The sequence below is a fragment of the Passer montanus genome, unplaced genomic scaffold (assembly GCF_014805655.1).
Source record: "Passer montanus isolate IOZ18808 unplaced genomic scaffold, ASM1480565v1 scaffold10, whole genome shotgun sequence".
NCBI lineage: Eukaryota > Metazoa > Chordata > Aves > Passeriformes > Passeridae > Passer > Passer montanus.
In genome coordinates this window covers 24,453,282-24,481,218 of record NW_024356505.1, presented here as the reverse complement: position 1 = coordinate 24,481,218, position 27,937 = coordinate 24,453,282, and the positions used below count along the sequence as shown (strand labels likewise).

Genomic DNA, 27,937 nt, shown 5'->3' with positions numbered 1-27,937 from the left:
CATTTAAAAATGGGAAGTTGGTGCTTATTCAAGCTGAATTCAAAGTGGTGAGGAGACAAGCCCTTCTTGTTATTGACAAAAGAGTTATTGTGCTGAATGGAGCACCCCCCTTTCCTTTTCTCCTCACTTGATTCACAGGGAATGCCGAAGACAAAAATTATACTAATAGAAAAATTATTTATTTATTTATTTATTTCAAAGCATTAACAAAAAGAAGCAAGAATGTCAGGGTAAGAATATTTTAATTCATGTAAGCGAGAATAATACAGTCAAAAATCACATCACTGAATTGAAAAATTATTACAATTATACCTGGTCTTAATGTTCTTTGCTGACATGAACTGTGTTTTCCACAGCAGAAAATGAACATGACAAGGTTTCCTATCCCAAAGTTTTCGAGAAAATAATATGAAGCAGTTTTATATGTGTAATAGGATTTAGCCATAAAGAACAGTAAAAGTACTGGTCTAATGCAATGAAGTTTGTGGGATTAAATGAGTTCAAGTTTCAAAAGAGCTAGACAGGTTCTAATTTTTGAGATTTTTTTAGTGTCCACAATATCACAGCAACGAAGTTCGAAATGGCATTCACAATTTATTGGGCATTCATTCTTATTAGTTGATTTTCATAGTCCTTTTTCAGTATGTGTAATTGTTTTTGACAAGTTTTTTTGCACAACCATCCTTGTTAAGGCACTTGAGAACATCTTGACCATTGCAAAATTGTAACATCAAACTCTAATTCTGATTTTGTAAAATATTCATGATAAAAAAAATCAGCTAGTGCTTATTGTATTTGGAGGGACGCTCGTGGCAGGGAGGAATGATGCATCTGACTCTAATCTCAGAAGGCTAATTTATTACTTTATAATACTATATTATATTAAAGAATACTATACTAAATTATACTAAAGAATACAGAAAGGATACTTACTAAATGCTAAAAAGATAACAATGAAAACTCGTGACTCTTTCCAGAGTCTCGACACAGCTTGGCCATAGTTGGCCACTGAGTTAAAACAATTCACACCAGAATCGAATCACCTTTAGGTAAACAGTCTCCAAACACATTCCACATGTGAGCACAACACAGGAGAAGCAAATGAGGTAAGAATTGTTTTCCTTTTCTCTGAGACTTCTTAGCTTCCCAGGAGAAAAATCCTGGGCAAAGGGACTTTTTCAGAGAATGTGAATGCCATAAGTGCTAAAATAGGAAAGTGATTTAATTTAAGGTTACATCAGATCTCACTTCAGATCTCACTACAGACACATCCTCTAATTTCAGTGAGTAACTTGCTGCTCCAAGTAACATACCACAGGACCCATTCTCACCAATTCTTCTGTCACCAAGACATCATATTAATAGTGCTTCATTGCCAGAATCTGTTGAGAGCTGGTTTTGTCTTTTTCTTTTGTAGAAGTAGGCTGCCATGCCAGCTCCAAAGACAGTTAAAACAACCAAGAAAATGAGCGGCCAAACAGAGACATGAACAGGTGGGTGAGTCTTCTCATTTTTTTCCTTCCCTGAAATGAATCCATGTAACTGTGAGAAACCATGGTAGTTTTTATTTCTACATACAACATGAAAAACATGAAGGAGATGCCCTCTCCTGCCTGAACTTGAAAGCTGTAAAGCTGAGCCCTGTATTGTTGCTGATCAGTAGTCAGGTCCCTGTTCCTGAAGCTGATGTTTTTTAGTGGATCTGGGGTACAGTAATGTACAATGGATGCAAGGGATGCTTTAAGAATGTAATGAAAATGCATGCCTTAGATGGATATGGGGTGCTCATTATTGGAAATTAATTCTACAATATTTTGTGATGTGATTTACAGTAATATCTTTGTAAGAAACTTTCACATACATCTACATAGTTTCTAACAGCCTATTAAAGCACTCTGTAGCTGCTCTCAAAGTTCTTCTCAAGCGTGGTCACTGCTGAGCTTGCCAGCTCAGGGTTAGCCCTGCAGCAGTCCCACAAGAACAGGGGAGTGCTCCTGTGCCTGTGAAAGACACCATGGGGTCACCCCGAGTGATTGATAACCCTCAAGGGCTTGTGCTCTTAAAGAGAGTGGTTTGGGCAAGCTCATTTTAAGTTCTTCCTCTATTTAGATTTTTCTTAATTTTCTTATGAAAACCCTTACCTTTTTGCTTTGTAGGACTCCCATTCAGTTCAACTGCAATGAATTTCAGAGAGAAATCACATTACACTTTATTAGAATCCGTATGTTCGACTGTTTGCAAAAAGAGTACAGGAACAAAACCCCCTGAAGTTCTACTATTGCATTAGTAACATATATGTCTGCTATAAAAGGCAACAACTTGAGACAAAAAATACATTGCTAAGCTTTCATCTTCCTACTTAACATTATCCACTTTTGAAACTTTATGTTGTTTTTATATTACCAACATTAAAATACTGATTCTTTTCTATGTTCATTCAAAATATCTTTTCACATTTTTCCTGAAATACTAATTTTAATGTACTAAGAACATGATGTATCCCTCTGGAGATTAGTTTTACATGGCATATTTTGGGAAGATCTGCATGTCTAGCTGCTGCAAAGTTTTTGATTCCTAAATGTCTTCCCAAGAAAACGCCTACTGAATCACATGAGTAATCTTCCTATTAACTCTGTGTAAGACAAAGAAAAATGAAAGACCTTTATAACATTGTTTTGTTGCTGTTGAAGAAGAGCAAAAAAACTCAGTTTGGCATTCAGAAATGAAGAATTTTACACATAGAATTAAAGAGTTCTAAATTATCCTAAAATATTTCTCCTCTTGGCTCTTCTACATTAGTTTGCAAGCACACTTGATACACAGAGGAGAATTTATAAAGACAAAATGTAAAGTGAAAGCAATACAGAATGCAAAATTAATAGATAAAAAACCCAGTAATCCCTATAAAGGCAGGAAATAGTACATATGGGAGCTCTGTATGATTCAATGGATGAACTTTAGAGATTCCTTATTATTTTAGTACTATGTAGGATGGGATGTAATTTGGATGTTTTTATTAAGTATTTAATAAGGATTAATTGACTTACTGCCATGGACATGTGCTGATTTAAGCACAGAAGTTAACAGTGCATGGAAGATGACTATTTCTTGGTTACAGTTCAGCATCTTTTTCTAATTAAAGACTACTTGTAAAATGAGTAAATGCTAACCCCAAATTTTCAGTTATTTTTTCACCACCTACCATGTCTTGAGATGTCTTTAGTATTGAAATAAATTTTTTTCAACTTTTCATCTGAAAAATAGAATCTTAAAACTGACTTTACAGCCAATCTTTTTTTTTTTTTAGGTTCTCAACACAGGACAGAGATGCTACCCACGATTTACTGAGAACAATGCACAATGCAAAAGCTGGAAAATTAAGCCTGATTCCACAGCTACTACAAATGAAAGTGCAAAGGTTTAATGATGGCTACCTACCACTTTTTTACGTTAGATAGATTGATTTTTAACATCCAGGTTAGAAGAATAAAATGATACTGCTTTCTTGCAGGCAATTTCCTTTGTATCTCCACTTGGGATTAATTCATGTAGTGTTTTATTTCTGAAGCATTAGTCTGATATATACAGTATTGAGTGAAAGTTTCCAGAAATGCTGATGAGACAACTTCTCTAATGACTTGAAGTTTTCATTTAGAATGGAAATATTCCTCATATCATTCATTATTGCAATACAAACAGGTGACCTTTTAGAATCCCTGAGGCATTACTGAATCAGGGCCAATATGAAGCCAGTTTGGTATGTTGGGACTAAATATATTTTTTGATAATAACAAACTGGAAGAGGAAGATTGATTATTCACACTGATTCCTCCTTGCAAGGGTATAATAACTGTTACAATAATCAATTCTTGGAACAGTCATACCCTTGCACAGGTGTTTGACAGGTGCCATATCAACACCTGTGTTAGGTGCTCAAATGTTCCTGAAAGTTTCATTCTCAACCTAGGGTGTGCAGGATGTTACTGCATGTCCATGTAGACAGTGATTTGAAGAGCTTGCAGTCTGCAAAAACAGGCAGCTACAAATGATAAGAGAAGTATGATATGCCAAACCAAAGGGCCAGGGATTACTTCCAGAGCTCTGGTGAAGGGCTGTAACAATTACTAGTGAACAGTTCTGTCCTGTCGCTAGGGACTGACACAATGAGGACTTACCTTTGGGTTTTTTGCAGATGAATCCTTTTTCAGCAGAGCAGTCACTTTTGTCCCAGTAGCCAGATGGTGCAGTTATTTCCACACACGGATGCTCCGTATCCAATTCTTTCTCCTCCCAGTTAACAAAGTCCAGGACAGCATTATCTAGCCACAACCACTGGCCTACAGAGCAATTCACAGAGTAAAAAACTAAAACATATCTATTTCATTAATATTTTTACTCCTTAGCTCAGCAATTTCCTTTTAATATCTATAGTAAGCCACTGTTCAGCAGAAACCCATGGGTTTTTTGTAAAGTACTGTAATCTTCAATTTTCTCATATTAGCAATGCACTTTTCCATTAGAAACGGAAATTTACACATACCTTCCACATTCTGGTAAAGTCCTATCCAAAAGCCTCCTACTTTATTCCCAAGTGGTTGAATTTTATGAGTCAGAAAGTGAGATTCATCCATGTTTTCTACTGAAACCAAAGTAGCTCCTGAAAGGCATTAATAAGCAAATAACCATAACCCACATCACCAACCACTGTAATGACCTCCTTTTTAGTCTGTACAAGCAATAGCTCCAGTATTAATGCTGCTCTGTGGGTGTCTCCACTGCTTCTTGCAGAAGACAATGACCTGAAGGTACTTAGAGGCTGTGGTCCCCACTGCTGCTGCTCCCAGGATGGTATCCCGCAAGCCAGGACATAACGGGGAGCTCACACACAGGGAAGCTGTAGACCTGAGAGGACAGAAGGCTGCACAAAGTGACTCATGTCAGCTTATTTTCATTGTGCCAGCCTTAGAACAGCTTAGTAGGTAAAAAAAAAAAAAAATTCTAACTTTTTTAAAAATCAATATCTATATTTTTGTGATAGTTTTGTAAAAACATCGGTACAAATCTTTTTAGTTGATAATGAAGGCCCTCACCTAAGCGAGCACACTCAAGGGAGGCCAGTGCCCAGGTTCTCCCAGCTGATGCTTCAAGGTAGTAGCAGTGATCATGGTAAGGGATCCAAGCTTGGAGTTCATCTGCTTCAGGGCAGTCTCCAGGCAGCTCAGCAGAGTCAGTAGGAGCTATCTCTAAAGAAGCCATATGGTATAAAATTCGTATTGCATTGTGAGTCATCTCTGATTCTATGACATGTGTGTAAATATTGTGGGATTTCTCTCACCCAGGTTGATTTGTCTCAACATCTACTCATGACTATTCCCACATTCCCTCAACCCAGACAACAGGGAGAGCTAAGCAGTCAAAAGTGTTAAACATCTTATTTCTCAAATCACATTTTTCAGGACAAGGAATCAAATTGCATCCTGCAATATCTAACTAACTGCCTTGACAGTACTGTGAGGAGAGCAAACCCTGAGGGATGATACAAATCTCAAATTTGCATTTTCACAACACAGAAAGCTGTTGCAGGCTAATGAATCATTAATGCCACAGTCCCATGATGTCTGGCTCCTTGGTCTCTTAATGTTGTCACTTTATAGAAAAAAAAAAAAAGCCATCAGTGGAGCATGCCTCTGCCAAATCAGGTTCTGTTTCTGATCATGGCTGCAACTCCAATTCACTTTGATGGATCTTGCACTGCATAAGCAGACCAAATGTATGCAGCCTTAAAACATAAAGGAGGGAAAAGAGCACGATTCTACAAAATCTAGATGCAAATGTGCCTCTGCATATATCTGCAGAGTTAAAGTGACATTCACATTGCCAAGGTTTTTACAGGTTTAGCTGTAGCAATTGTGAATGCAAACAAAACTCTTGGCTGTGTTTCAGCTCAGTGACACTCATGTGTGACCTTCCCCAGTTGAGGTGCATACAGTCAGGGCACAAACCCAGCACATACTTATATTACACACAGACTCGTGTGATTTATGGTCATGTCTTGTAAAGAGCAAGATATACCTTGAAGATAGAGCTTCATTTTATGGGAACTGTTTTACCATGATAGCAGTGCTGCCATCCGGATTTGCACAAGAGCCTTTCCTGTGCCTAAATTCATTCATTGTCCAATAGCAAGTGTCCACATTCTGCTGAGATGTACATGCTACCCTGAAGCAAAGTCCTCTGCAGGGGTAGCCCAGGGTAGAGCAAAGTCTCTAGGATTAGGCAGGCTCATGGCATTAGGAATGTATCTTTAAAATTGTTACATGCCTTTGCTTACCATCTGATATCATGCAAACTGAAAAGTAGCTCTCATTGCAAGGTGCTGTTTTCCAAGTACCATCAAGATCAAGGTAAACACAAGCATTGTTATCCTTTGGTTCCCCTGCTGCCCATTTTGTGTATCTGGTTTTCCAGTTATTGGTCCATTTGTAATAGCCACCAGTCTGAAAACAAATGAATACTGGTAATAGATTTTTTTTTTTTTTACATAAAAAGTTCTGTCACATAAATATAGTGTAAATATAATCATATGCCTATTTGATTTTTTTGGGGAAAAAAGGGGCCATTTTTAAACACCCCATTCACTGTTCTAAATAATGTCACTGGGCAATTTGAGTTACACAAGAACTACATATGAACAGTGATCAACACTGCATTGCTTTTGGGAGGGTTTTTCTGAAGTAACAAACTTCTACAATATGGCAATAAAATCAGATGAGGCCATCTTGGGTCATTTAGTAAATCCTACATCAAGAGAAGCAATTACAGAGAATTTGTCCTCTCTGCTCTGCTTTATTTAAATTAAAATTTGGAATTATTTGTGCATAGAGATTACTTGACATTAAACATTAAACAGTCAGCTTAAATCTTAAAATATCTCTCTAATACTCACAGTAACTTCTATTAATAGATCAATAGCTCTAAGTGCCCCCCTGTATAGCAGGGCATTTGACTTTCAGGGTGGCCAACAGTCACTTCATGACAGCTGCACTTTCTGACTCTCAGTCTGCAGCTTACTTCTGTTACTGTTTCTAGAACTTTCTGCTTCCACCTTTTGCTTCTTGCTAACATTTTCTGTGATTCTTCACTCTGTTTGGTGGATGAAAATCCTTGACTAGTTCTAACAGTACCACTAGATTTTTGTGCATTTACACAGTGAAGCCATTCAGAATACAATTGCTCCAATGTTCAAAACTGGCCATCCAGAGGGCTATTAGAGCAGAAAAGTTCCCTGGGCACCTGCCCCTCCCATCTATCCAGCACTTACCATATTGCTGTTAAGACCAATCCATACAGGTTTTCCATATTTCAGCATCTGGATCCACAAGAATGAATGGATGTAGGCATCCAAGATGCTGGCAAGTTCTGCAGATCTGTCCTGGCAATTTCTTCTGGCCTCTTCCCATTGCATTTCAGAGGAAATTATTGAATAGCTACTGTCACCATAATGAGTGAAGCCAGAGGCTGGATTTGTTGTTGGTAATTCAGGCTGTGAGGGAACTATGGAGGAAAAACTGAATGGATGAATTGACAACATATTGCTCTTCTGTAGCATGCAAGCTATAAAAAAATGGTCAAAAAGTACTAGTCAATAAGTCAAAACCTTTTTTAAGCTCATGAACAAAACAAGAACAGAAACCTAAATAAAAACAAAAAAAAACAAATAAAATTCCCCCAAACCCAAAAAAAGCACCAAACATAACTTTCAAGACATGGATCAAATTTGTTAATGCAATAAGATGAGTGAAATCCTCAATGCCCTGAAGTAGAGTATATTTGCTACAGACTTAACTGGTTCAGACTAAGACTCCTAAATTGCATATTTCAGATTCTGTGCTTTAAGTTATTTTACTAAATCTGAATATCTGAGTATACATTTATTTCTGATCGCTGGTGGATAGAACTTAGGACAAGGCATTTAAGGCATTAACTGTTGTAATCTCTAGACTCAGCCTTAGTCTTGAGACCTGATGTTATTTGATCACCACCCAGTGATCACTTCAACTTCTTGGCCTGTCTGTAAGGGCTGCAAGAATGCATGTTTGAGTCAGGCAGTGTATATTTTCACCCTTGTGATTGTAGATGTATTCAGAAGAGCAGGAACTGGGATCAAGAAAATTAAAAATGCCTCCATAAAACTATATATTTGTTGTGCGGGGAGGGGATCTTCTAACAAGCATGTTAGCTGTGCTGAGAGTGAACAGGCTGCAGGAACTGATTGAAGTGAGGGGCCAGAGAACAATTTTTATTTTAATAAAGCTGAGGCAAAATTGTTTTGTTATCAGTGCTTTGCCTCCTCTACTCCCATTATATGCTTGGGCAGCTGTGATTTGTATAATTAAAATTCTACAGGAGTAGAGTCAACATTCATTACTCATTTTGGTGTAAAAAAAATAACAGTATTCTTCTACAATAAAGACACATCCAAGAAGAGCATTTTGATTGACGTTATATGGCATTCAGTAGAAATTGTGAGAGAGGATTAAATGCTCTGCTCAGATTCATCTAAGAGAATGGGAAGATCACTACAAGAACATGATTTATACTGCACTCAGACAGGATAGCTAAAGCTCTTATACTTCACTGAGAAAAAAAGACATTTTTATTTGTTATTCTTTAGTATTATTCATTATTAGGTACAAAATCCCAATTAAGATAGTAGTTCCTCTCCAGCAATTTCTGTGAAACAATTTGTACTTTAAACATAGCACTGGCTTAACACTGATGGAGCTCTGAAAGCCTGAGATTCAGAATGAGACTCAAAGCTGAAAGGAATCACATCAGGTTATATATTCATCTTATTTAACCAAGGTATTCTTTCTTTTTAGGAGACTGCATCAACAGAACTCACGTGAATTCATCTGGCACACGTAGCCTCTTTCATTGTCACAGCTATCATCTCTCCACTTCCCATCTGACTTCCTGATGAAGACACAATCTGTCTGAAGGGGATGGGAAAAGGCACAGCCATTACAAGAGGCAGTGGGGAGGGGGTGAACTAAAGCTCCTGTACTGCTGGTGCAGGCCTATGGTAGAGAGGAGGGGTGCTTATTGAACACCTGTGTAATTAGTTCAAATTTCCTTCATGACTCCTCTGATTTCAAGATTGGCCATGGCAGTCTTTCAGCATGTCATCCAAGCTTTTCCTTTATGCTGATTTAAATAAATTTTAGTCATCAGCTAAAGTTGACTGATGGCAGATGTTAAAAATCTTGGGTGAATGACTGCCAATCATTTCCTCAGAAATTACCACCTTTGGAAAAGAGTCTGAGTTTCTGCAGAGAAAGAGTCATTTCACTGAAGATATCAATTTGTAGCATCAGAAATGAGTAAAGCAGCGTGGGAGCACATTGGCCAGAAGTGGGACATACACACAGCAAAATTATTGTTGCATCAAAAATCTTAATTTTGTCTTGTCTTTGTTTGGTGTTGCAGCTTTAGTATTTGCATTAATGCAGTGTGGGGAGGAACTGATATAAGCTTCTCCAAGCCTCTTTTACAGAGCTGGTTTTTTGCAATAGTTCAGAAGGAAGTCTTAAAATCCCTCTTCTGCAGAACCTTTGCCAAACATTTTGGTGTATTTGGAATTATTATCAGATGATTTACTAAATCCCATTGTGCTTACAAAAGGACTTGTTTCATCATCCTATTTCAGCTGCCATAACTTTTCTTTTAGGAAAATCAACTAGCTGACTAAGTATAGAAATTACTTAAATTTCCTGTACCTCTAGAGCATCGTCTGTCAATGTTTCGTACTCATAGAAGTCAAAGTAGCTTTGCTGCTTTTCTGGTGCACCATTAACCCAGTTGGTGTAGGAAACAGTGCTTCCATCTGTCCAAAGAAATGTGGACTCTCTGGTGATATCATTCATCCCAATCCAAACATTGGTTGTGGCATACTTCAAATGATAGAAAAGGAAAGCTGGAGAAAAGCAAAGTTTTCTCATTAAGGAAAGCTCATCATGACTTGCCCAAAAGAGAGAAAATATACAGAGGCCTAGAGTAGGGGACATAATAAAAGGATAACATTTTCCGCTACACAGCCCATCTGCCCTTAATTAAATATTCAGATAAGCATCCCTTCCCCACTTTGTATGCACACATATGGTTTCAGAAAGTCCTACTGCCAGTAAGAGAGACAGCAAATACAGATTCCTGTTGGTATAGAGATCCGTGCAATCACCCCCAGAACACACTGGAAGTTTCATGAAAACAAAGAAGCTGAAAGAACTAGAAATAAACTTTTATTTCTTATATGTAATAATTTTAGCTATTGCCTTGCAGTTTGAAGTTAAAATAAACTATAGAGTGACCTGGCTAATAAGCAATTTTCATCAGGTAATCCCATATTTTATATTGAAGAGTATAGTAGTTTGTTTAGTGAGAGATTGAGATTTTTTTCTTTCAATAGAGCCCATACATACCTTGCACTTGTTCATTTGGTATAGTAGCCAGGTTTCCTCCCAAACTGAAGCAATCATCTCGAGCAGCACGCCATGTGAGATTTCTTGTTATATTGGAAGCAAATACTTTGAAACACTGGAAACAAATCAAGCACTTTTTTCAAACTAGCAAAGACTGGAACTACTATATGTGAATATTATCAATTAGCTCTAAGATGTACTTCTCTGCAGAAAAAGAAATCAGGCCAAGAATGAGCTCAGGAGTAGAAAGTCTGGATGTCTACCCAGGCATACACTCATCACCTCATTGTACAAAGTGTAATCTGGGAGTCTGGTATCAAATGAACTGAATGTAACGAGGTCAAGTACATGATCACTTCTCACATTTTCATCTCCCTTCTTCCTGCAGTAATAGAGGCATCATTTGAAACCAAAAAAATGTGGCTTTGGGTGACACAACTGCAGGGAATTATCTCTACTGTGCTTTGTCCTCCTTCTGATGACTGTGATTACAGCTATTCATCCTGCCAAAGGGTGTGAAATATCCTTTGGCACATTGACCTAGCATTCTGAGGATGCAGTAACAGTACAGGGTACATAAAATAGACAAAATAGGCTTTGGTAGATGGAGCTTCAACACAGATTGATACAAACTCTTGTCTTACAGCAATGAGGACTTCCTGACTCTGTCTGAATGTAAAGCCGTACTCAAAATAATTGTAGTTTGGCATCATCTTTCTGAATTCAAAGCTTTGTGAACTCCTAAAGGCAGAAGGGATTGCTCAATTACATTCTTTCTAAACCTTTCTACCTTTTTTACAAGATTGACCATTACAAACTTGCATTTCTAAACAAAATAATGTACATGAAGAGAGAAGGAGAGGTTTTCTTAAACAGTAACAGTGTATTTTAAGCCTGCACAAACTATGCTCTCTGAAATACACTCAGTGTACATCTACTTTTGCTGTATTTCTCTGCAAAGTTAGATGTCTAAGTCACCTCAAAAAAAGCCCAGCCATCCAGTCTGCACATTTTGACTAAGTAATTACTCTCAAGATTTACTTTGTTTTCATTAAAAAAATGTGAGGTTTTTGGTATTTTCTCTTCAGTTCTACTGCTTTACACAATTTACTGAAGATGTTTGTTGACATACCTTGTTGTTAAAAAAAATCCAACTTTCTGGACATCCTCCAGGAGGTGATGGAGAAGGTAATGTTGCATTAATAGAACTGTTATGCTTTTCACATACAAATTTATTGGCAGAACCACAGTTAATGTCATTCCACAAGCCTGGAAAAAAAAAAAAGAAAAAAATTCAACATTATAGTATTTAATATTTAGTGATAATTTATCACTTTTTTAAAATAAACACAATTTTCTCTATTTTGTATTTCAGGCTACAGCTTGATCTGAAAGCAAAGTAACCTGGTACATTCAAGTAAACTCTAATAGTAACAGTACTGTAGCCCCTTGTAGTTAATTTGAGCTCCCTGACCCATCTGTTCCTTGTTCAGGAATGTCTGTACCTGTTCATAGGTTTTTGGGTTTTTTTGAGCTCTGGCATCATCACATTGCAGGCAACAGGGGAAATACACCAGTAATTTGAAAAAAAGAAAAGGATCAGAATGGATGAGATAAGAAATACCAGATCAATCTAATGGCACAATAGATGTTCAAACATACTGCATGGATTCTTTGTAAAACATAAGTTAAGAGATCAACACATATATACTAAATTCCCATTAGCCTTATTAAAGTTACAGAAATAGAGCCAAGAGAAAGTAAAGCTCCAAGATTTGAAAGAAATTTGCATTTCAGTGTACTTATAAACATATCTTTGGACATTAAATGTATTTATTTATTTCCTCATTGACTTGTACCTTTAACTCTCATTTCCTGTACCTGCTATTAATGTTTTCTTAAGTTCATGGCAGAGAAGATAGATTGTTCAAATTTTTACTGAAAGAAGTAGTGAAAAGCCCTGTAAAAAGGACAAAACCCCGAAGGAAACCTCTGTTTTAAATTACTCATTGTACTGAAATCTCCCCATTCTAAGGGCATAGACTCTTCCATGGCTGCCGGTCCCATGACTGGGAGTTACTGCATTGTGTTGGCTTGTCACTGGAAAGAAATTGCAGAAAGCAGCTACCAAAGATTGTGTGACAGTTGGCAGCAGATGTTTGACAGCATCAGTTATAATCCAAGCAGAGATAAATAAAATCTAATAGTTTTGTGTTGTTACTTACCATGCTCTGACAGCATAACCACACAATTTTCCTCATTATTTACAAAGTTGGGTTCATTAGGAGCCCAGGCCACATAGGTTACTGGAGTTCCATCCACCCAGCTTAAAGAAAAAACATACAAGTAGTTATTAATTAATACTTTCATTTGTGACGTGGTAGTCATAATGAACACCTCATTAGTGAGAAGGTCTATGAGTATTCATGGAAACTGACTACAATGTGAGGGACTACTAGAGATTTCCCTTTGTTTACTTGATTATTCCAATTTAAAGAAATTTCTGTAAAATATTTCTGGTTGCAAATTAGAAAAAGAATACACCAAGCATATTTTCTGTTAATGGCCACAATTGTTTTGATAAATTTAATAAGAGAAATCAAAACCAGTTATTCATAATACATACTACAGAAAGGATATTAAAATTTTATCTTAATAGTTATTTTTATCTTAATAATTATTGCAATAACTATTTTATTCATGGGTAATACTATGCTTTTCAATCTGAGCATTTGTGGTGTTTTCATAGGTGAAAACAAGAAATATTTCCAGAGAAATATTTTTCTCTGGATTTACTCTGCTCTTTGGAGGAGTAGAGGGGAGTGTCCTATTTTTTCATAAACTAAAGGACATTCTGTCAACTTTAAAACCATACTTTCTAAAGTACCAAAGTTGAAACTTTTTCCTCAATCTTTACTTGATTTTTACTTTATTATATTGCTATTGAAAGAAGAGGAGGTTTTCACCACATTTTAATCAGTATTTCAGTATTTGGATCAATAAGCCTGAAGTGGGAAAAAATTCAGCTGTATCATCTCTGTCTTGCTGCTGCTGATAAAATTGATCTAAATAAAGGAGATTCTCATTGGATCCATGGAATGCTCTGTGTCCCTAATTTGACTCCTAAATCAGGAGGTTAAAGTCATCCACCGACTCGGTCACTGTCAGCTTCTCTCCCCACTCCTCTTCTGCCTTTCTCAAGGTAGGTGATTTACATACATTCAACAGTAGCATTAAAATAGAAAGGTTAAAGTCAAATCTCCTCTAATGTTTTCCAGGTCAACCTCAGAAGCACATTTTTTCATCTCCCAGGCACATCCTAACTAGCAGGAAGGTAAGCAGTGTACCATGCTCTTTGGTACCTCTTAGTTTTGAGTTGATTTGTGTGTTGGTCTTTTCAGAATACTTTTTACTGTTTCTGTACTGTAAATTTTTGCTGACTTTTCTCCTGGAATAGGAGTTTGCAGAGACTACCTTTGTAGTCATTGCCTGTGTCTTCCTAACTCTGGAGAACCCTCTGATACATAGATAAAAAAAGCTTAAGAAAGCCAAACCCTATGATATAGGGCATGTTTTTAGTGTATGTGTGTATGTTCATAGGTATAATATTCAGTATAGGGAAGTATCATTCCAATTTATACGACAAATCTCTGGAAGAAACTTGAGAAAGTGTGTATGGAGGGTAGAGCTGCCAAGATTTTCTTTGGCTAAGTGCTTACTCAAGTTAAAAAAAGTTATTTTACTATTTCTTTTTGGGGGAAACTATTGGACTTTAGAATATTCTAGGAGTATTCCATTTTGCTTTGTATACAGTATGTGGAACAGCCTTCAGACCTTCAAGAGAACATATTGAGTCCCTCCAGCTTCATAAAATATTCTATTTTTTTTTTCTATGTGCTAGAATCTGCACTGGTCATCTTAACTTACCTGAACTTTTTATCAAGGCTCACTCTCAGACCAATGAAGTATCCTACTGGCTCTCTCCCATACCTCTCCTAAATCAGAAAGACACTGCTTCAATTAAGAAAGAAATCTTTGAAACAAAACAAACAGAAATTGATACACCATTGAATAGGTCCACAGAGCAGCCACTGAAGTCCACAGCAGTAAAGCACCTGCTTGCAGTTACCCACTGCAACGTGTTTATATGCCCAGGCATAGAAGTCAGGTTTTCATCTGGGACATCAGAGCCAAGACCTGCAGCACTGAAGGGCCTCAGGATGGAGTAGAAAAGCAGATTTTGAGCCAAAAATTGGTACTCCTTTTTTATTCTCCCTCAAAGACCAGCTACTGCGCCAGACAGTTTGTACCTTTCCACATCACTCTTCCTGTCAACTGCATCAGTGCAGTTGGCATGGAGCAGGAGAAGCCAAATCCCATGGGATCAAAGGGTGCCTTTGGGGGTATTTCATTCGTGAAAATGCTAATGGCTCTGCTTCTGAGACAACTCAAGATTTACAAGCTGATTGTCAAAAGTGTTTCTAATTTAGGCTGTATGTTTATAATGATTCTTACATTTTCTCGTAGTGCTCTCTTTAGGAACCTTCTCTCACTGTTACTATTAACAACAACTAGGTCTGCAGAATTCTTCCTGCAAAACTCTCGGGCTCTTTCCATGGAGACTTGTTCTTTGCTGATATAGTAGAGCTTATCTTCATATATGACCCATCCATCTGCAGTGGTTTTATATTCTGGAAGATAAATAAGGTACCCTTACATTTTACGTGTGTAAATTTTTTTTAGAATAGCAATTTCAGGAAAAAAATTATTCATAACAAGAAGATGGAACTAATGAATAGATACAAAGACCCACCATATGTGTCAATTGGTTCAGGTTTTAATGACACTCCTGCAAAAGAAAAAAATAGAAGGCATCATGCATCTCTTTAGAGTATGTTATGATGTAGCTTGTGACTGACTGCAAGAAGAGTGAGGAACAGAGCAGGATTCTTCACCCCTTTGCCATTGACTAGCAAGCAGGCTTAGCCACCCAGTTCATCTTCACATTGCTCAATATGCAAGGTCATCTACTTTAATTTTGTATCATAAGCAGTGCTTCACTTCAGCAAAGCCATAGCTTTAGCTGAATCACGTTCCTGCACAGAGCAAGGCAAGGGAAAATTGCTCTTCCAAGCCTGTAAGTCACAGCAGACTTATCTGAAACACTTTAAACTGTGGCATACAGCTCCTTTATTGATCCATAAGTAGATATTCTGTAATTCACCTGGGGGTATTTTCAACATGAAGGAGAAAGTTTCCACTAGATTTATTTTAGCTCTACCAAAAAAACTCTCTGAGTAATATTCATAAACAAAAGGAAATATGATTTTATTCTATTACACGCGCACACACACACACACACACACATATATATATATATATAAATAAATATAGGTATAGATATAGATGATATAGGTATAGATATATGAAATAACTGAGTTGTTTCTGGTTGGGATAGAAAAATGAATAGCACTGCTATGAACCATTGCTTTTCCAAAACCAGTTGAATCCTGAATAATTCTACGGGAGAACCTGAAGTACCAACAAATCTGACAAATATATCATACTTGATTTTTAGCTTCACCTGTGTTAGTATAAATACCAGTATTGTAAGGAATACAATACTTGCCCTTGCAACTCCTTAACTCTAACATTACAAAAATAACATCAGAAGTTACTTAATATAAAAAATTTTGTAATTTTGAAAATATATGGATTATTTATACACCTTGTTTTATGTAAAAAACCCTTCAATTCATTCATATAATTCATTACTGAAAAATCTCAGCCCATAATATGTTACTTAATGTTCTTGACCTCCATTTGGAAAACGTAGTTCTCCAAAATTTTGTCTCTTTCTTCAGTAACTTAACTTAGAAAGCAACTACTTATGGAAGCTTTTTAATCTTCCTGCCAATAAAGAAGAAATCTACCTTGTTTTATTTGGCAAACCCAGTTATGCTGTACTTGACAGACCGAAAGAGACCATGGTTCAGAATATCCCCCATGATGCAATGAGCCACAAAACTGGAGTCGTCCTGAGCTCCTTGGACTATGATCCCAGTTGGTGTACCTAACCTATAGAAGAAATCAACTTTGTTACTCTTTTCATCTCTTTTGGTAGCCATACTTTCCACTGGAAAATGGAAACAAATTGCCTCTGTCTCAAATATTCTGGTTTTAGCTAAAAAGAGCTGGAAATGCAAAGAAAGCTATAGGTACAAGGATTTTACAGTGGGCCAATGGTGTCAGTGGCTGTCTTGCCACGGAGGGCTTTTTTCTTTGTGCCCTGAGCCATAGACACAGTCAGAAGGGAAACAGGCAAAGGAACTGTTTCTAATGAACTTTGCCTGGCTGTGAACTTTACCCACATATCACTCATGCTAATCATGTGCAGACAGGGTACTTTTCACTCCACATCTGGGCTGGTTCAAAATTGCATTGTCCAGCATCTCTCTGGTGGCAGTGATCATGTTGTGCACCAATTCAGCATTACTTTTTCCCTTCCCTGTGGTTAATGAGGATGGGTGTGTCACTTTGGGCAGGGAAGTCATATCCTACAAATCTAGAGGAGGTACCTCTGAAGAAACTGACATCCAAATGGTAAGGGAGACACATGTGATACAACCTACCTATTATTGCCAAGAATTCTTGATAAAATCCCTTTGTTAAACTTTCGTGGAAAGTAATGTGAACAGGATAAAATAAAAGATCCTTGCTTGTGTTAAAGAAAACTAAATAGGGAGTAGTAGTAAATGGAAGTTAATAAGGAGTAGAATCCTGCAGGAATGTTTTTCACAGCTGTTGATATTTGCATGGGTTCAAGAGATGACTGGTTAAATTCCCAGAAATAAATAAATTTAAATTACTGATATGAGCTCCAGTTCTAAAAGACCCTGAGCCATCACTTACTGGGGGAAGTCAGGAGTATACTGGGAAACATGCTTGCTGTTTGATCAGCTTTTTAGATGTTTGTGTTTTTACGTTTTGACCTTAGGTGTAAATATTATCATCTTGGAAGAGAAAATAAATTTAAGTGTTATACAGAAACCTACAGAATCTGATGAGATGCAGATAATCTCCATGTATTCAAATGTTTAGCTGTGATATTAGTCATGACAATACAGATTAGCAGCTACATGAATTTTTGTAGGATTGGTGGTTTCTTTAATGAGAATAACAACAAAATGTATGTACAAATATGTACAAATCCCAAAGTATCTGAAGCAAACAAATATGATGAAAAATTAAGATACTCACTGGAGAGCCATCACTCCAGGCAAATCCTTCATCTGGATTCAAGGAAAATATACCAAGCCAAACTATTTCAAATGAACAGCGAGCATCTCTAAAAGAAAGTACAGGATGGAGCAGTGAGTAAACATCAGCACAAAAATATCTAGAAATACATAGCTGAACTTTCTAGAGCACATTGTAAAAGCAGTGAAGTTGCAAATTTCCCTATTACATTTGGTGAAGTGCATACACGTGTTCTTCATAGAAATGTGCAATATTTCTGTGGTTCAGTGTCAGTACCTTAGTTATCAGACTTATTAGTAGTATTGCTCATATATTTCCCAAATGTACTATTCATTCAGGGAAAACCTTCACAGATTCAAGTGTGGTTTCAGCACTGACCACTGAAAGGTTGATACAAACCTACTTCAACAGTAGATACATTGGTCATATTTTCTACCCTTTTAGAAATACTGCTAATTTCATGTGTTTCTAAACTATACCTAGTAATCATGATACCGGTGGAGGTTTTTAAAAGCTTTTCTTTTTAAAAACTCTTCTTTCTCTTTTTTCCATGAAAAGGTTAAAATAGTACTGAACAGATAAATTTCGAAATATCACAGGTCTTTTGGCTTTTGAGGAAACCATACATTTCAGAAATCATCTAGGATCATTCATAATAGTTCATATGAAAATTTTTTGAATCAGGTAAGATAAACACACATCAAATACCAACCGCATTGCTTGGATTAGAAATGGCATTTCCTCCTTAGTGTTAATCGTGACCAGATCCCCTCCTATTTCTCTGCAAAAATCTCGAGCTTCAAACCATGATTTCTTTCTAATTTTTGATCTGCAAAAACACTATGGAGAAATTAATTTAAAACATATTATATACATGTTACTATAATAAAAAAATATCGCCTTGCTTAAACATAAATGAAGTTTCATATGAGCCGAGTGAAAGTCCATAAGAGAAATAGCATTTCCCACTCTGTTCCTCGAATTTTTACACTAGGGTTGCCCACCTACTTAGCATAGTGGAAAAACAAAATAAAAAGGAATTCCTAGAAGGGGAAAGGGAATACAGCTGCCCAACTCCCTTTAATTTGTTTTAACTGAAGAAATGCACAAGCCAACTTCCATATGAAGGGAAAGAACAGTAGCTGTGGTTGAGAGGCAAAATGGTCTGGAATGAGTCTGAAGATTCAGGTAAAAGAACAACCTCCTGGTAATTTACATCTCTCTATATGATGTCTAACTGGTTTAACAAGTACAGATTTTACCAAAATTAAATTATGATCTGAGGATAAAGGAGCCCAAATAAATAGCAATCCAAATGAATTTGAAAGAAATGGGGGGAAAAAAACAAGAAAGAAGGATTCATTAATTCAATAAAGTGATAAAAAATATTAACACCTTACACTTAGCACATATCAACTTTGCATGATCTCAAATTACTGTTTGCACATTACACTCATTTCTTGTTCAAACTCCTTTTTTATGCCTTCTCAGATACAGCTGGCTGTACTTCAAACACAAGTTTTCTGTAGCTTTGCATGAGAAACTCTCAAGTGAATGTCCTTCATAAACACTGGTTTAATTAACCTTTCACACAATTTTTTATCTTTTTTTTTTTGTGGGGTAATGTGCTGATTTTAGCAAGGTCCAGCCTTAGGCATCGTGCTGCTGGAGGTTACACTTCACTGTTTCTGTTTGTTCCCTGAACTGCCACAAGTCTCAGGCAAACACCACATCATTGCACAAGAGACAAAAAGAGCAGCACCGAGAAACCAGCTTTGCTTCTTCTGCTGTTCAACACAGAATATTGACATTTTCCCTTTAATAATTTTAATATGGAGTGGTTTCCTCTCTTTCTTTTCTTTTCTTTTCTTTTCTTTTCTTTTCTTTTCTTTTCTTTTCTTTTCTTTTCTTTTCTCTTCTCTTCTCTTCTCTTCTCTTCTCTTCTCTTCTCTTCTCTTCTCTTCTCTTCTCTTCTCTTCTCTTCTCTTCTCTCTTTCTTTTTTCTTTTCTTTCTGGGGCCTTGATGTTTATGTTCCTCTTCTTCCATTTCCTGTTCCAGTTCCTTCAACCCCGAAGCACAAACTTCCTCATTTTCTTTCCTGTTCCCTTCTCCCCTCCCTTCCCTTCCCTTCCCTTCCCTTCCCTTCCCTTCCCTTCCCTTCCCTTCCCTCCCTTCAACCTTATCTTTCTTCAGAATTTTGGTGTGTTTTTTTTTTTTATCTGTTGCAATCTTTCCAATCTCAGATATTGCAAAATGAAGATGTCAGTTCCTTTTTTTTCCTTGTTTATTTTTTTCCCCACCCAAGCTGCTTCTTTTAACTATTCAGGCACTTACGGCACTTACTTTAAAACAGGAACTTCTGTGGTTGTTTGACACCCAGCCTTCGGGGCATGTGGGGACCAGAGCCGTAGTTGGAACAGGTGGAACTGTTGCACCCTTTGCCCACTGCTTGCAAATATATTTTTGCTTTGTCTCACAGTCAAGAACATCCCATAATCCAGCTGCAGTCTCTGTTTTCATGGCTACACATCCTGGATTATTTCCTTTATGAGAAAAACAAAACCAAAACAAACATGCTGGATATTTCCTAAAGTGTGAATTATTTAATTCTGTCAAAATCTTTGAGTAGCAGCTATTCACTTTTTGCTCTGCAATAACATTTGAAAAGAAAATTTGTATTTTAGTGGTTTTCATACAAACAGAGTAGCATTTTTTGTTTGAGGAAGTTTTGATCCTACTTTTTTTTTTTTTTTGCATTTTGAATATCACACATAATTAATTATTTGGGTAGAAAGTAGAGTGAGAGTTTTTACAGTGAAATCTTGTGTTTTCAAGTGAGAATCTCATTTCTATTTATGTTAAGCCTGTTTTACATTACCTTGGCCATGAGTGGTTTTCACATAGATGGCAGCAGCCCCGTTGGTGCATACAGAGGGCAGGCATGCAAACCTAGAGAGCTTCAGGGTGAAATTTATCCCATGATGTTTGCTGTAATTTTAGATTGTTCTCACAGAGGGAAACAGAGCTGCCTATATCACACAAGGTGCAGTCAAATGCCCAAAATGGGCTTATTTGTGCTCTTTCTTAATTTCTTATGTATTTTTAACATTTTATTTGGAGATTTTTGGTTGTTTGGTTTTTTTTGTTTTTTTTTTTTAATTTCTGTTGAGCACAGACCTGATGTCTTAATGCACTCATCTACTGTGGTGCCATGAGCTGAAATGAAATTCAGGTATAAATCTATCATCTTATGGCAATTCAATACATGTATTTGTTCCTAAGAGCATTCTTTTCCTGCATCAAATGCACCTACTGTTTTACTGATCATACTCAGTCACTTATCCTCCTGATACCATCCTGAGTTTTTTCACAGGCACATCTTTGGATCAGAAATAATTTACTCTCATCAGCAAATCTTGTCACTTCACTATTGCACATTTTCCATATGGTCTGCAAATATATTGAACAGCATGGGCTTTGGCACAGGTCATTATGGGCTTCTGTTCATGAACACATTTCCCTGTGAAAAATAGCCCTCATCAAAAAATCCACCTTCAACTTCCAGTCAGTGCCTTTTTATCAATATTTTTATTAATGTAAGAGCTTTTCTGTGTTATGTTAGATTAGCTGAAAGGCTTTTGGTAATTGAGATAGACCACACTTACTAGATTTCCCTCATTCATATGCTTTGACCTACTGCGTGGAGCTCTGAGAGATCTATAAGTGTGACCTCCCTTTCCAGAAGTGATTTTATGTATCTTTCCCACTACATCTTCTCTGTTACAGATTTAGTTAATTTATTAATGACTTATTCATCTGTATTTCCCCATATCTTTCTGTAACCATTTTAAATGTTGGCACCAAATTTGTCTTTTAGCAAAGCTTAGATGTCAAGACAGCTTTAGCAAGAAAGCTAAGGCTAAAGCTCTCTTCACACATTAAAGAGAAGCTTTTATATCATGTAATCTTAACAATCCCTGGATACTTCTGCAGCCATGCTTAGTCCTGACTTCATGCCATCAATTTCCTCCATAATCTATTTTCTTGATATTTCAACTTGAAATAGACTCTCCAAAGATACCCTCGCGAAGAAACTTTCCAGCACAAAGTCCATTTTCTTCTCAGTGAACATAGATGAAAGGAAACAGATTTTTCTTTACTGTTCCAGCCTGATTGTTGAGGAATGCATTTGCTGTGGGTAGTTTGGTTTGCCAGCTGCAGTGCCAACCCAAGCTCTGGCTGGTGAGATCCAAGGCAAAGGGCTGACTAAACTCAGCTGCTGACCCTTTGCATAGCAAAGGGCACAGGTACCCGTGGTCCAGCCTGGTGACTGCACACCCAAAGGCTCAGCAGGGGCCAAGGACCCCAGACATTACTGCATTTAGACTGTAAAACAGCCCAGGGTCTCCTTTGTTCATGGCTTCTCCTTGGAGGCACCCAACTCAAGATGTTATTTTATTATTGCACCATGATTGAATTATTTTAGGGATCAAAAAATCTGGGGAAATCTGGGTTCAAGCTGTTAAGGAAACCTTGTCTGACTGTGTGAGTGTGGGGTGCAGCTGGGGAGGGACTTTGGTCCCAGCTCAGATGGTGTGAGTGTGACTCCAGAGGGGCACTTGGATGGTCAGAGATGGAAAATTCCTTAACATGACCTCCGAGTGCTCTCTTCATGCTCTGATCATATTCTGAGAGCACAGACTCCTTGGCAAGCTTTCTTCTTATGGCATTTGCTAAGATTTTATTAGTCTTTGTCTTTCATAATTATTTATTATTTTTATTTTATATTTTATAACCTCACTGAAGGTTTTCACGAGTCTTCAGACAAATAATCACTAAGAGGAACATAGTATATCCCACAAAAAGCAGATTTCCTCATGGCATAATGAAATCCTAATTTATGTACTTCTTCACAGTATGAACCCATTAATGCTGTTTTCTTAGTATCACACATAAAAATAATAATGGCACAATGATTTTTGATACTTTGAGTTCAGAATTCTAACTTAAAATTCATATTCCAGTTGCACTGTTTCAACCTCTTCTCCCAGGCTAACTTTTTCACTAGAGGGACAAGTGTGGAATAGTCTTAGGAGCTGTTTGTAACTCCTTTTATCTCCCTGTGAAGATGGCCCAAAAGTTAATGTTTTGGGTAAATATATCAGCTGCCCTAATATAAAAAAGTGCAGTTTAAAATTTTCCCTTTGAAATTAGAATATGGGATATGAAACGTACCAGTACTTATAAAATATACCAAAAGCTTAAAACATAACATTCAGAGGATATTACCCACGCAACCTAACCCCTATTACCCGCATTGTGAGAAAGCACCCACCATCCCTCATCACAGCACCTACCAGGCATTCCTGCATCCCAGTGTGTGAAGGAGACAGCTTCACCATTGGCCCAGCTGAAAGTGCCTGGATCCTGAACATCAGAGAGGCCAAGCCAGAAATATTTCTCAGGCCTCAGCCCAACAAGGCTAGTCAGATAGGCTTGTTCATACCTGGAAAAGACATCATCAAGATGCAAGTGAAAACAAAGGTGTTTACCCAAATCCTGTCAGTGTAATGTGATGATGGATTTTTTTTTCTCTTATTCCTTGCCTCAGGCTGGGGAGAAGACCATACATAGGATTCAGATTCCATATGAATGACAAAAAAAGCAAGACTTTTTGTTATTAATCTAGAGACCTCATCTGTCTCTTAAACATTTTGCTGCTTGGTGTTGTGTTAGCTTTTCTAGGAATATTTAATAAGATACAATCTTTAGATATTTAAAAGCAAAGAAAAGTCATTATCGTACCTACTTTCAACTGTGGCTAAGTAACCTTCTTCTCCTTCACAAGTGGTGTTTGCTTCTGAAAATGTTGCTGGAACATGTCCAATAAAATAGCAGTAGGTCCCATATCTTCTCCAGCCCTGTAACATTATTTTAGGATTTTCATACAAATTTTAAATAATTGTAGTATCATGTATTAAGTGAAATATGACATTTAAAAAATAATGATGTATAATGGCCATGAATATTATCTATTAGAAACTTTTTGCAGTGAAATTACAGATTCTTCCTAAGTGGTTTCTGTAAATAGTTTTTTAAAATTTAGAGTACCTGAGAGAGGGAAAAGCTTCATAATAAATAAAACAAAAAACCCCTTCACATAAATAATACAAATACTTCAAATAATTCTAATGGATTCTCAATGTACCTATTTCATCTCAGAACTTGACGTTCCATTCTCACATACTTACTTTTTTGCAGCCTGCAAGGCTACTTTCTTTTTCTCCAGCTGTTTGTGATGTAGCTTTTCTTTTACAAATGTAGCCAGCCTTCTTCTCACAGACTTGGTCTGCCCAATAGCCATTCTGTGCCAGGAGAAAGTTTGAAATAAAAAAAAAGATAAAGACGAATAATCTAAAGGAGATAAATAATGTCTTTCTTTATAATGAAAATTATCTGTTTTCTTTCTCCTTTATTTTTAAACTGAGTATTTTTCATCATCCAATTTTCCTACATGATCTTAAAACCAAATCTGCTCAGATTCTGTGAAATAGTAGAGTGGGCAATAGCAGCACAGCCTCAGCTGGCTGTGATAAGAAGGGAGGAGGGTGCATCGAGCTGCTCCCTGACCTGTTGTGCTGGGTCCTGCACAAGCAGTTGTGCTATGGGATGGCAAATAAGCAGGCAAAGAGAAGTCAGCAAGAATCAGAGATCCCCATATACCATCATTACCACCAGAGGAAAAGGAGAGAATGCACTGAAAATGCCTTCAGATACCTGTTTTGTAGCCCTTATAATTTCATTTGTGATTTTCAGATGTACTTAAAGTGAAAATTTTACCAGCGATGCAGTAATGCTTTTGGTTTTTTTAATGGTCACATTCAATCTCATTCCCAATCTCATGCAATTCAATCCCTACATCTCTTTTTTTTCTGGTCTTAACCATTTGCTGAAATAACAGAGCATGTTATTCTTTTATTAAGTAGTTATTTTTAGTATGGAAGTACAATATGTATTGGGTAATGTCACCTGGCCCTTGATCAGGACACAGTCTTCTGGCCTGTTGTTTGTAGTGGATGGCTCTCCCAGGTGCCATTTTGTATAGGTCACTGGGGTACCATCACTCCACTCAAAGTACATTTGAACCTTACGGTCATTCAGCCCAATCCACAGCTTGTCTGTTGGCTCTGAAGATGGAAACAGAGATAAGACCTCTTCTGGCATGCCACTCTTTTCACAGCACCAGCCATTGGGCTTTGGACATAACAATTCCTTTCACAAAAGATCGCAGCATGTTCTATGATAATTTTGTAAATTAATATTTTCATATAGATATAAAAATAAACACTGTATGCTTTGGAAAATTAGGCTGTAAGGAAATTCTTGCATTGGGTGAAAAAATTTTGCTCTTCTTCCTCATGACAGTGGGTGTGAATTACCAGCCTAATGCTGATACACCACGGTGGCAGAAATCTGAATAATTACTTTCCAGTTCCATTGCACTGGTCAAACGTTAGAATACTACTTTTATGTAACTTGGAGCATGAATGTTTTAAGTTTCTTTCAACAAAATGAAAAATAAACATAGAAAGACCCTAAGCCCAGCCTCCCAGACCTACATAAATTAGCTTGGCAATAAATAAAATAATAGTTTTGACAACATCTGCAATTCAGCAGGAACTATCAATATCTTGTTTTCCATACAGATAAAGACAAGAGAGCCCCTGATAATACTCACTGTACCCAAGCTGAGACACCATAAAGCTGTGCTCCTCAAGGCTTTGGATGCTGGCCAGGTGACTCCCTTCCTTCTGACAAGAAGTCAAAGCTCCTTCCCATCCTTTGCTGTCCCTGAAGATCTTATAGCAGTGATCTACGTAGGGCACCCATCCATCTGGGCAGGTGACAGGCCCGGGGTCACCTAGGAACACATCCCAAGGCTTTACAGCTCCAATTACCAGGCAAGAGACATAACACTGAAAATATTTCCACTTCATCTGCGCAGAAGTTCTAAACTAAGAATTTCTTTTGAAGTTCTCTTCATAAGGAAATGCAGTAGACATAAATGTGATTCTCTAAACCAGGCAATTTTTAGCTTGGAGAAGGAAAGCTTTTTAATGCAAGTAATATCTAATACAAATTCTTAGTTTAGTCAAATGTCTGCAACAAATATATTAGTTCTGTAATGTATTAATCAAATGTATTCATTTTGTAACTCATTCATTTTATTAGCTTCTGTATCACCTAGTACTTATTTGTCAGATAGTAGAAATCAGACATTATCTGCAGCTAACATAGAGGGTTTATGAATTTTTAAAGGATCAAGTATATTGATAGAGTAATAGCCATCAAGACAAAGTTACAGCCAGATGAACACATAGGGTCACGCCAACAGGGAAATCTTCATACACTTCGAATATCTTTTCTCACTTCACTGTGTTGATCTTCCACCACTTCTGCAGTGAACTTTGAACTTGCTTGTGTGGATGCTGATTGACCACAAGTCATGGAGAATGACTTAGAACAATACTAAGTTATGCATCTCTCTTTCTTGGGATTATATTTACTAATGTCCTGCTTCTGACAAATAATTTTTGAGTTGTTCTCCCTTTTGATGGTCGGCAGTGTGTGTACTTAAAGGGGAGACCTGGCCCCTGAAACAAAGACAGGAGGGACTAGCTGGACGTTCTTTGCTTTTATCTGTTTCAGTCTGTGTGTTGTGGAACTGGAGATCAGACTACAAAGTTTGCAATCATTGTACAAAGTAAACCAGAGAATCAAGAAATAGTTCTATTTCTAATAAAATTCTTCTGTTCATCGTTGTCAATATGTTGAGTGTTCAGGTAACAGCTTCTACTTTAATTACCAATCTGTATCAACATACCTGAAGGAACCAAAGTAAAGTTCCTTTTCTTACAAATATAACCAAGTTTCTGATCACATTCCCAGTTTTGCCATTTAGCTTTTGTTTCAGGATTCAAAACTGCACAGAGCTTTCCAGATTCTGGAGACGGGCTTCCTTTGGGAAAAGTAAAGAGAAAAAAAATGAACTTTTCTGAATGAAAAACAGAGCTCTAAGGTCTAAAATGCACATGAGAGACCACTCCTGGATAAAGTGATGGAGGTCATGTCTTTCCCAGCTTTGATAAGAGCTAAGGTATGTTTCCAGCAGTGGAAATGTCTGTATGAAATGCAGTGTGTAAGTTAGGTAAGAGGATACAGACCTGTAAACTCATACTTTAGTTGCTAGTCAAGAAATGGAAGACTGAATATTTTAGGGACAGGCAGTGTTGCTTTCACAGCTAAAATATTTTTGCAATACGTTGAAGGTTTCTGTCTTATATTGTTATAGAAAAAGAGATTTTGCTAAAGCTAAAGTAAAAAAAGCTAAAATACTTATCTCATGGCATAACTATCTGATAATAAAGTTTACAGCAGTATTTGGGGTATGTATCTTTTCTCTTTGGAAATACAACATCAAACAAAGTCCCATCTACCTGGAGCCCAGTTTAAGTACTGGAAAGGGCTGCCTCCAATCCATTCCCATCCACTACTCAAGTCCAGTCTGTTGAGTCCAATCCACAGTGCAGAATCTGTACCTTCTGTTAATTCTAAGTTTAAAAAATAAGAGGAATAATTTTATAAACCTCTTTTGTATTAACAATGGTCATTAACTGTCTCTAGGAAGACTTGTATTCCAAAATAGCTACTTGCAAATATCTATAGATACAATGGTACCTAATAAACTGAAATATGCCAAAGTTTGAATACTGTAAGAAAGAAGTCAAACAGAAACTCTGTGTTTTATTCTGTCAACTAATGCAAAATGAACACAGATTATATCCAGAGTATATCCAAATATCCAAAACAAAATTGCTTCTGCAGAATAGGCTAAATTCTGTACATTTAAGTAGAATTATTGATAGAGTATAAATACAAAAATTAATAAAAAATTTGTTAGACGTTAAATTAATCCTTAAAACCAACAATAAATATTTCTTCCATATAATTTCTTCATCTATATGTGGATACATAAGGCTGCAATTTGATATGTGTAAATAACTGATATTTTTCAGTTTGCTGAGTGAAGGAAAAAAACAGCTGTCTAAACTGCAATTGAAACAAAGCAAGTCCTTCTTTTATCATAAAGATTAATCTTTTTTTCTTTCTTTTCTTTTTTTTAATTTCCTTTCCAAAA

The 27,937-nt window shown here is 36.9% G+C and overlaps 1 protein-coding gene and 1 long non-coding RNA gene across 4 annotated transcripts in view; one reads left to right on the top strand and one right to left on the bottom strand.

The window, feature by feature from the left end:
- The first annotated feature begins 1,173 nt into the window (after positions 1-1,173).
- Positions 1,174-3,414, top strand: LOC120501380. Its single transcript, XR_005627269.1, has 3 exons — positions 1,174-1,283; positions 1,418-1,493; positions 3,308-3,414. It is a non-coding gene; the product is annotated as an uncharacterized LOC120501380 (long non-coding RNA).
- Positions 1,280-27,937, bottom strand: part of LOC120501352 (macrophage mannose receptor 1-like) — a 32,274-nt gene continuing 5,616 nt past the window's right edge. Inside the window, exons 5-30 of one of the 3 annotated variants that reach the window (XM_039707520.1) lie at positions 27,237-27,350; positions 26,624-26,758; positions 25,478-25,660; positions 24,769-24,926; positions 23,991-24,104; positions 23,545-23,660; positions 23,097-23,245; positions 20,083-20,282; positions 18,451-18,578; positions 17,739-17,826; positions 16,412-16,556; positions 15,292-15,327; positions 14,994-15,169; positions 14,406-14,473; positions 12,704-12,804; positions 11,611-11,747; positions 10,479-10,593; positions 9,780-9,976; positions 8,906-8,996; positions 7,322-7,614; positions 6,332-6,497; positions 5,091-5,243; positions 4,541-4,657; positions 4,176-4,337; positions 2,142-2,174; positions 1,280-1,523 (exon numbers count right to left, since the gene is read on the bottom strand). In XM_039707520.1, coding sequence (XP_039563454.1) covers positions 1,354-1,523; positions 2,142-2,174; positions 4,176-4,337; positions 4,541-4,657; positions 5,091-5,243; positions 6,332-6,497; positions 7,322-7,614; positions 8,906-8,996; positions 9,780-9,976; positions 10,479-10,593; positions 11,611-11,747; positions 12,704-12,804; positions 14,406-14,473; positions 14,994-15,169; positions 15,292-15,327; positions 16,412-16,556; positions 17,739-17,826; positions 18,451-18,578; positions 20,083-20,282; positions 23,097-23,245; positions 23,545-23,660; positions 23,991-24,104; positions 24,769-24,926; positions 25,478-25,660; positions 26,624-26,758; positions 27,237-27,350 — 3,545 coding nt within the window. In that variant the 3' untranslated portion in view covers positions 1,280-1,353. The remainder of the gene's footprint in view (positions 1,524-2,141; positions 2,175-4,175; positions 4,338-4,540; positions 4,658-5,090; positions 5,244-6,331; positions 6,498-7,321; positions 7,615-8,905; positions 8,997-9,779; positions 9,977-10,478; positions 10,594-11,610; positions 11,748-12,703; positions 12,805-14,405; positions 14,474-14,993; positions 15,170-15,291; positions 15,328-16,411; positions 16,557-17,738; positions 17,827-18,450; positions 18,579-20,082; positions 20,283-23,096; positions 23,246-23,544; positions 23,661-23,990; positions 24,105-24,768; positions 24,927-25,477; positions 25,661-26,623; positions 26,759-27,236; positions 27,351-27,937) is intronic. The other 2 variants (XM_039707536.1, XM_039707528.1) reach the window with 2 other exon arrangements.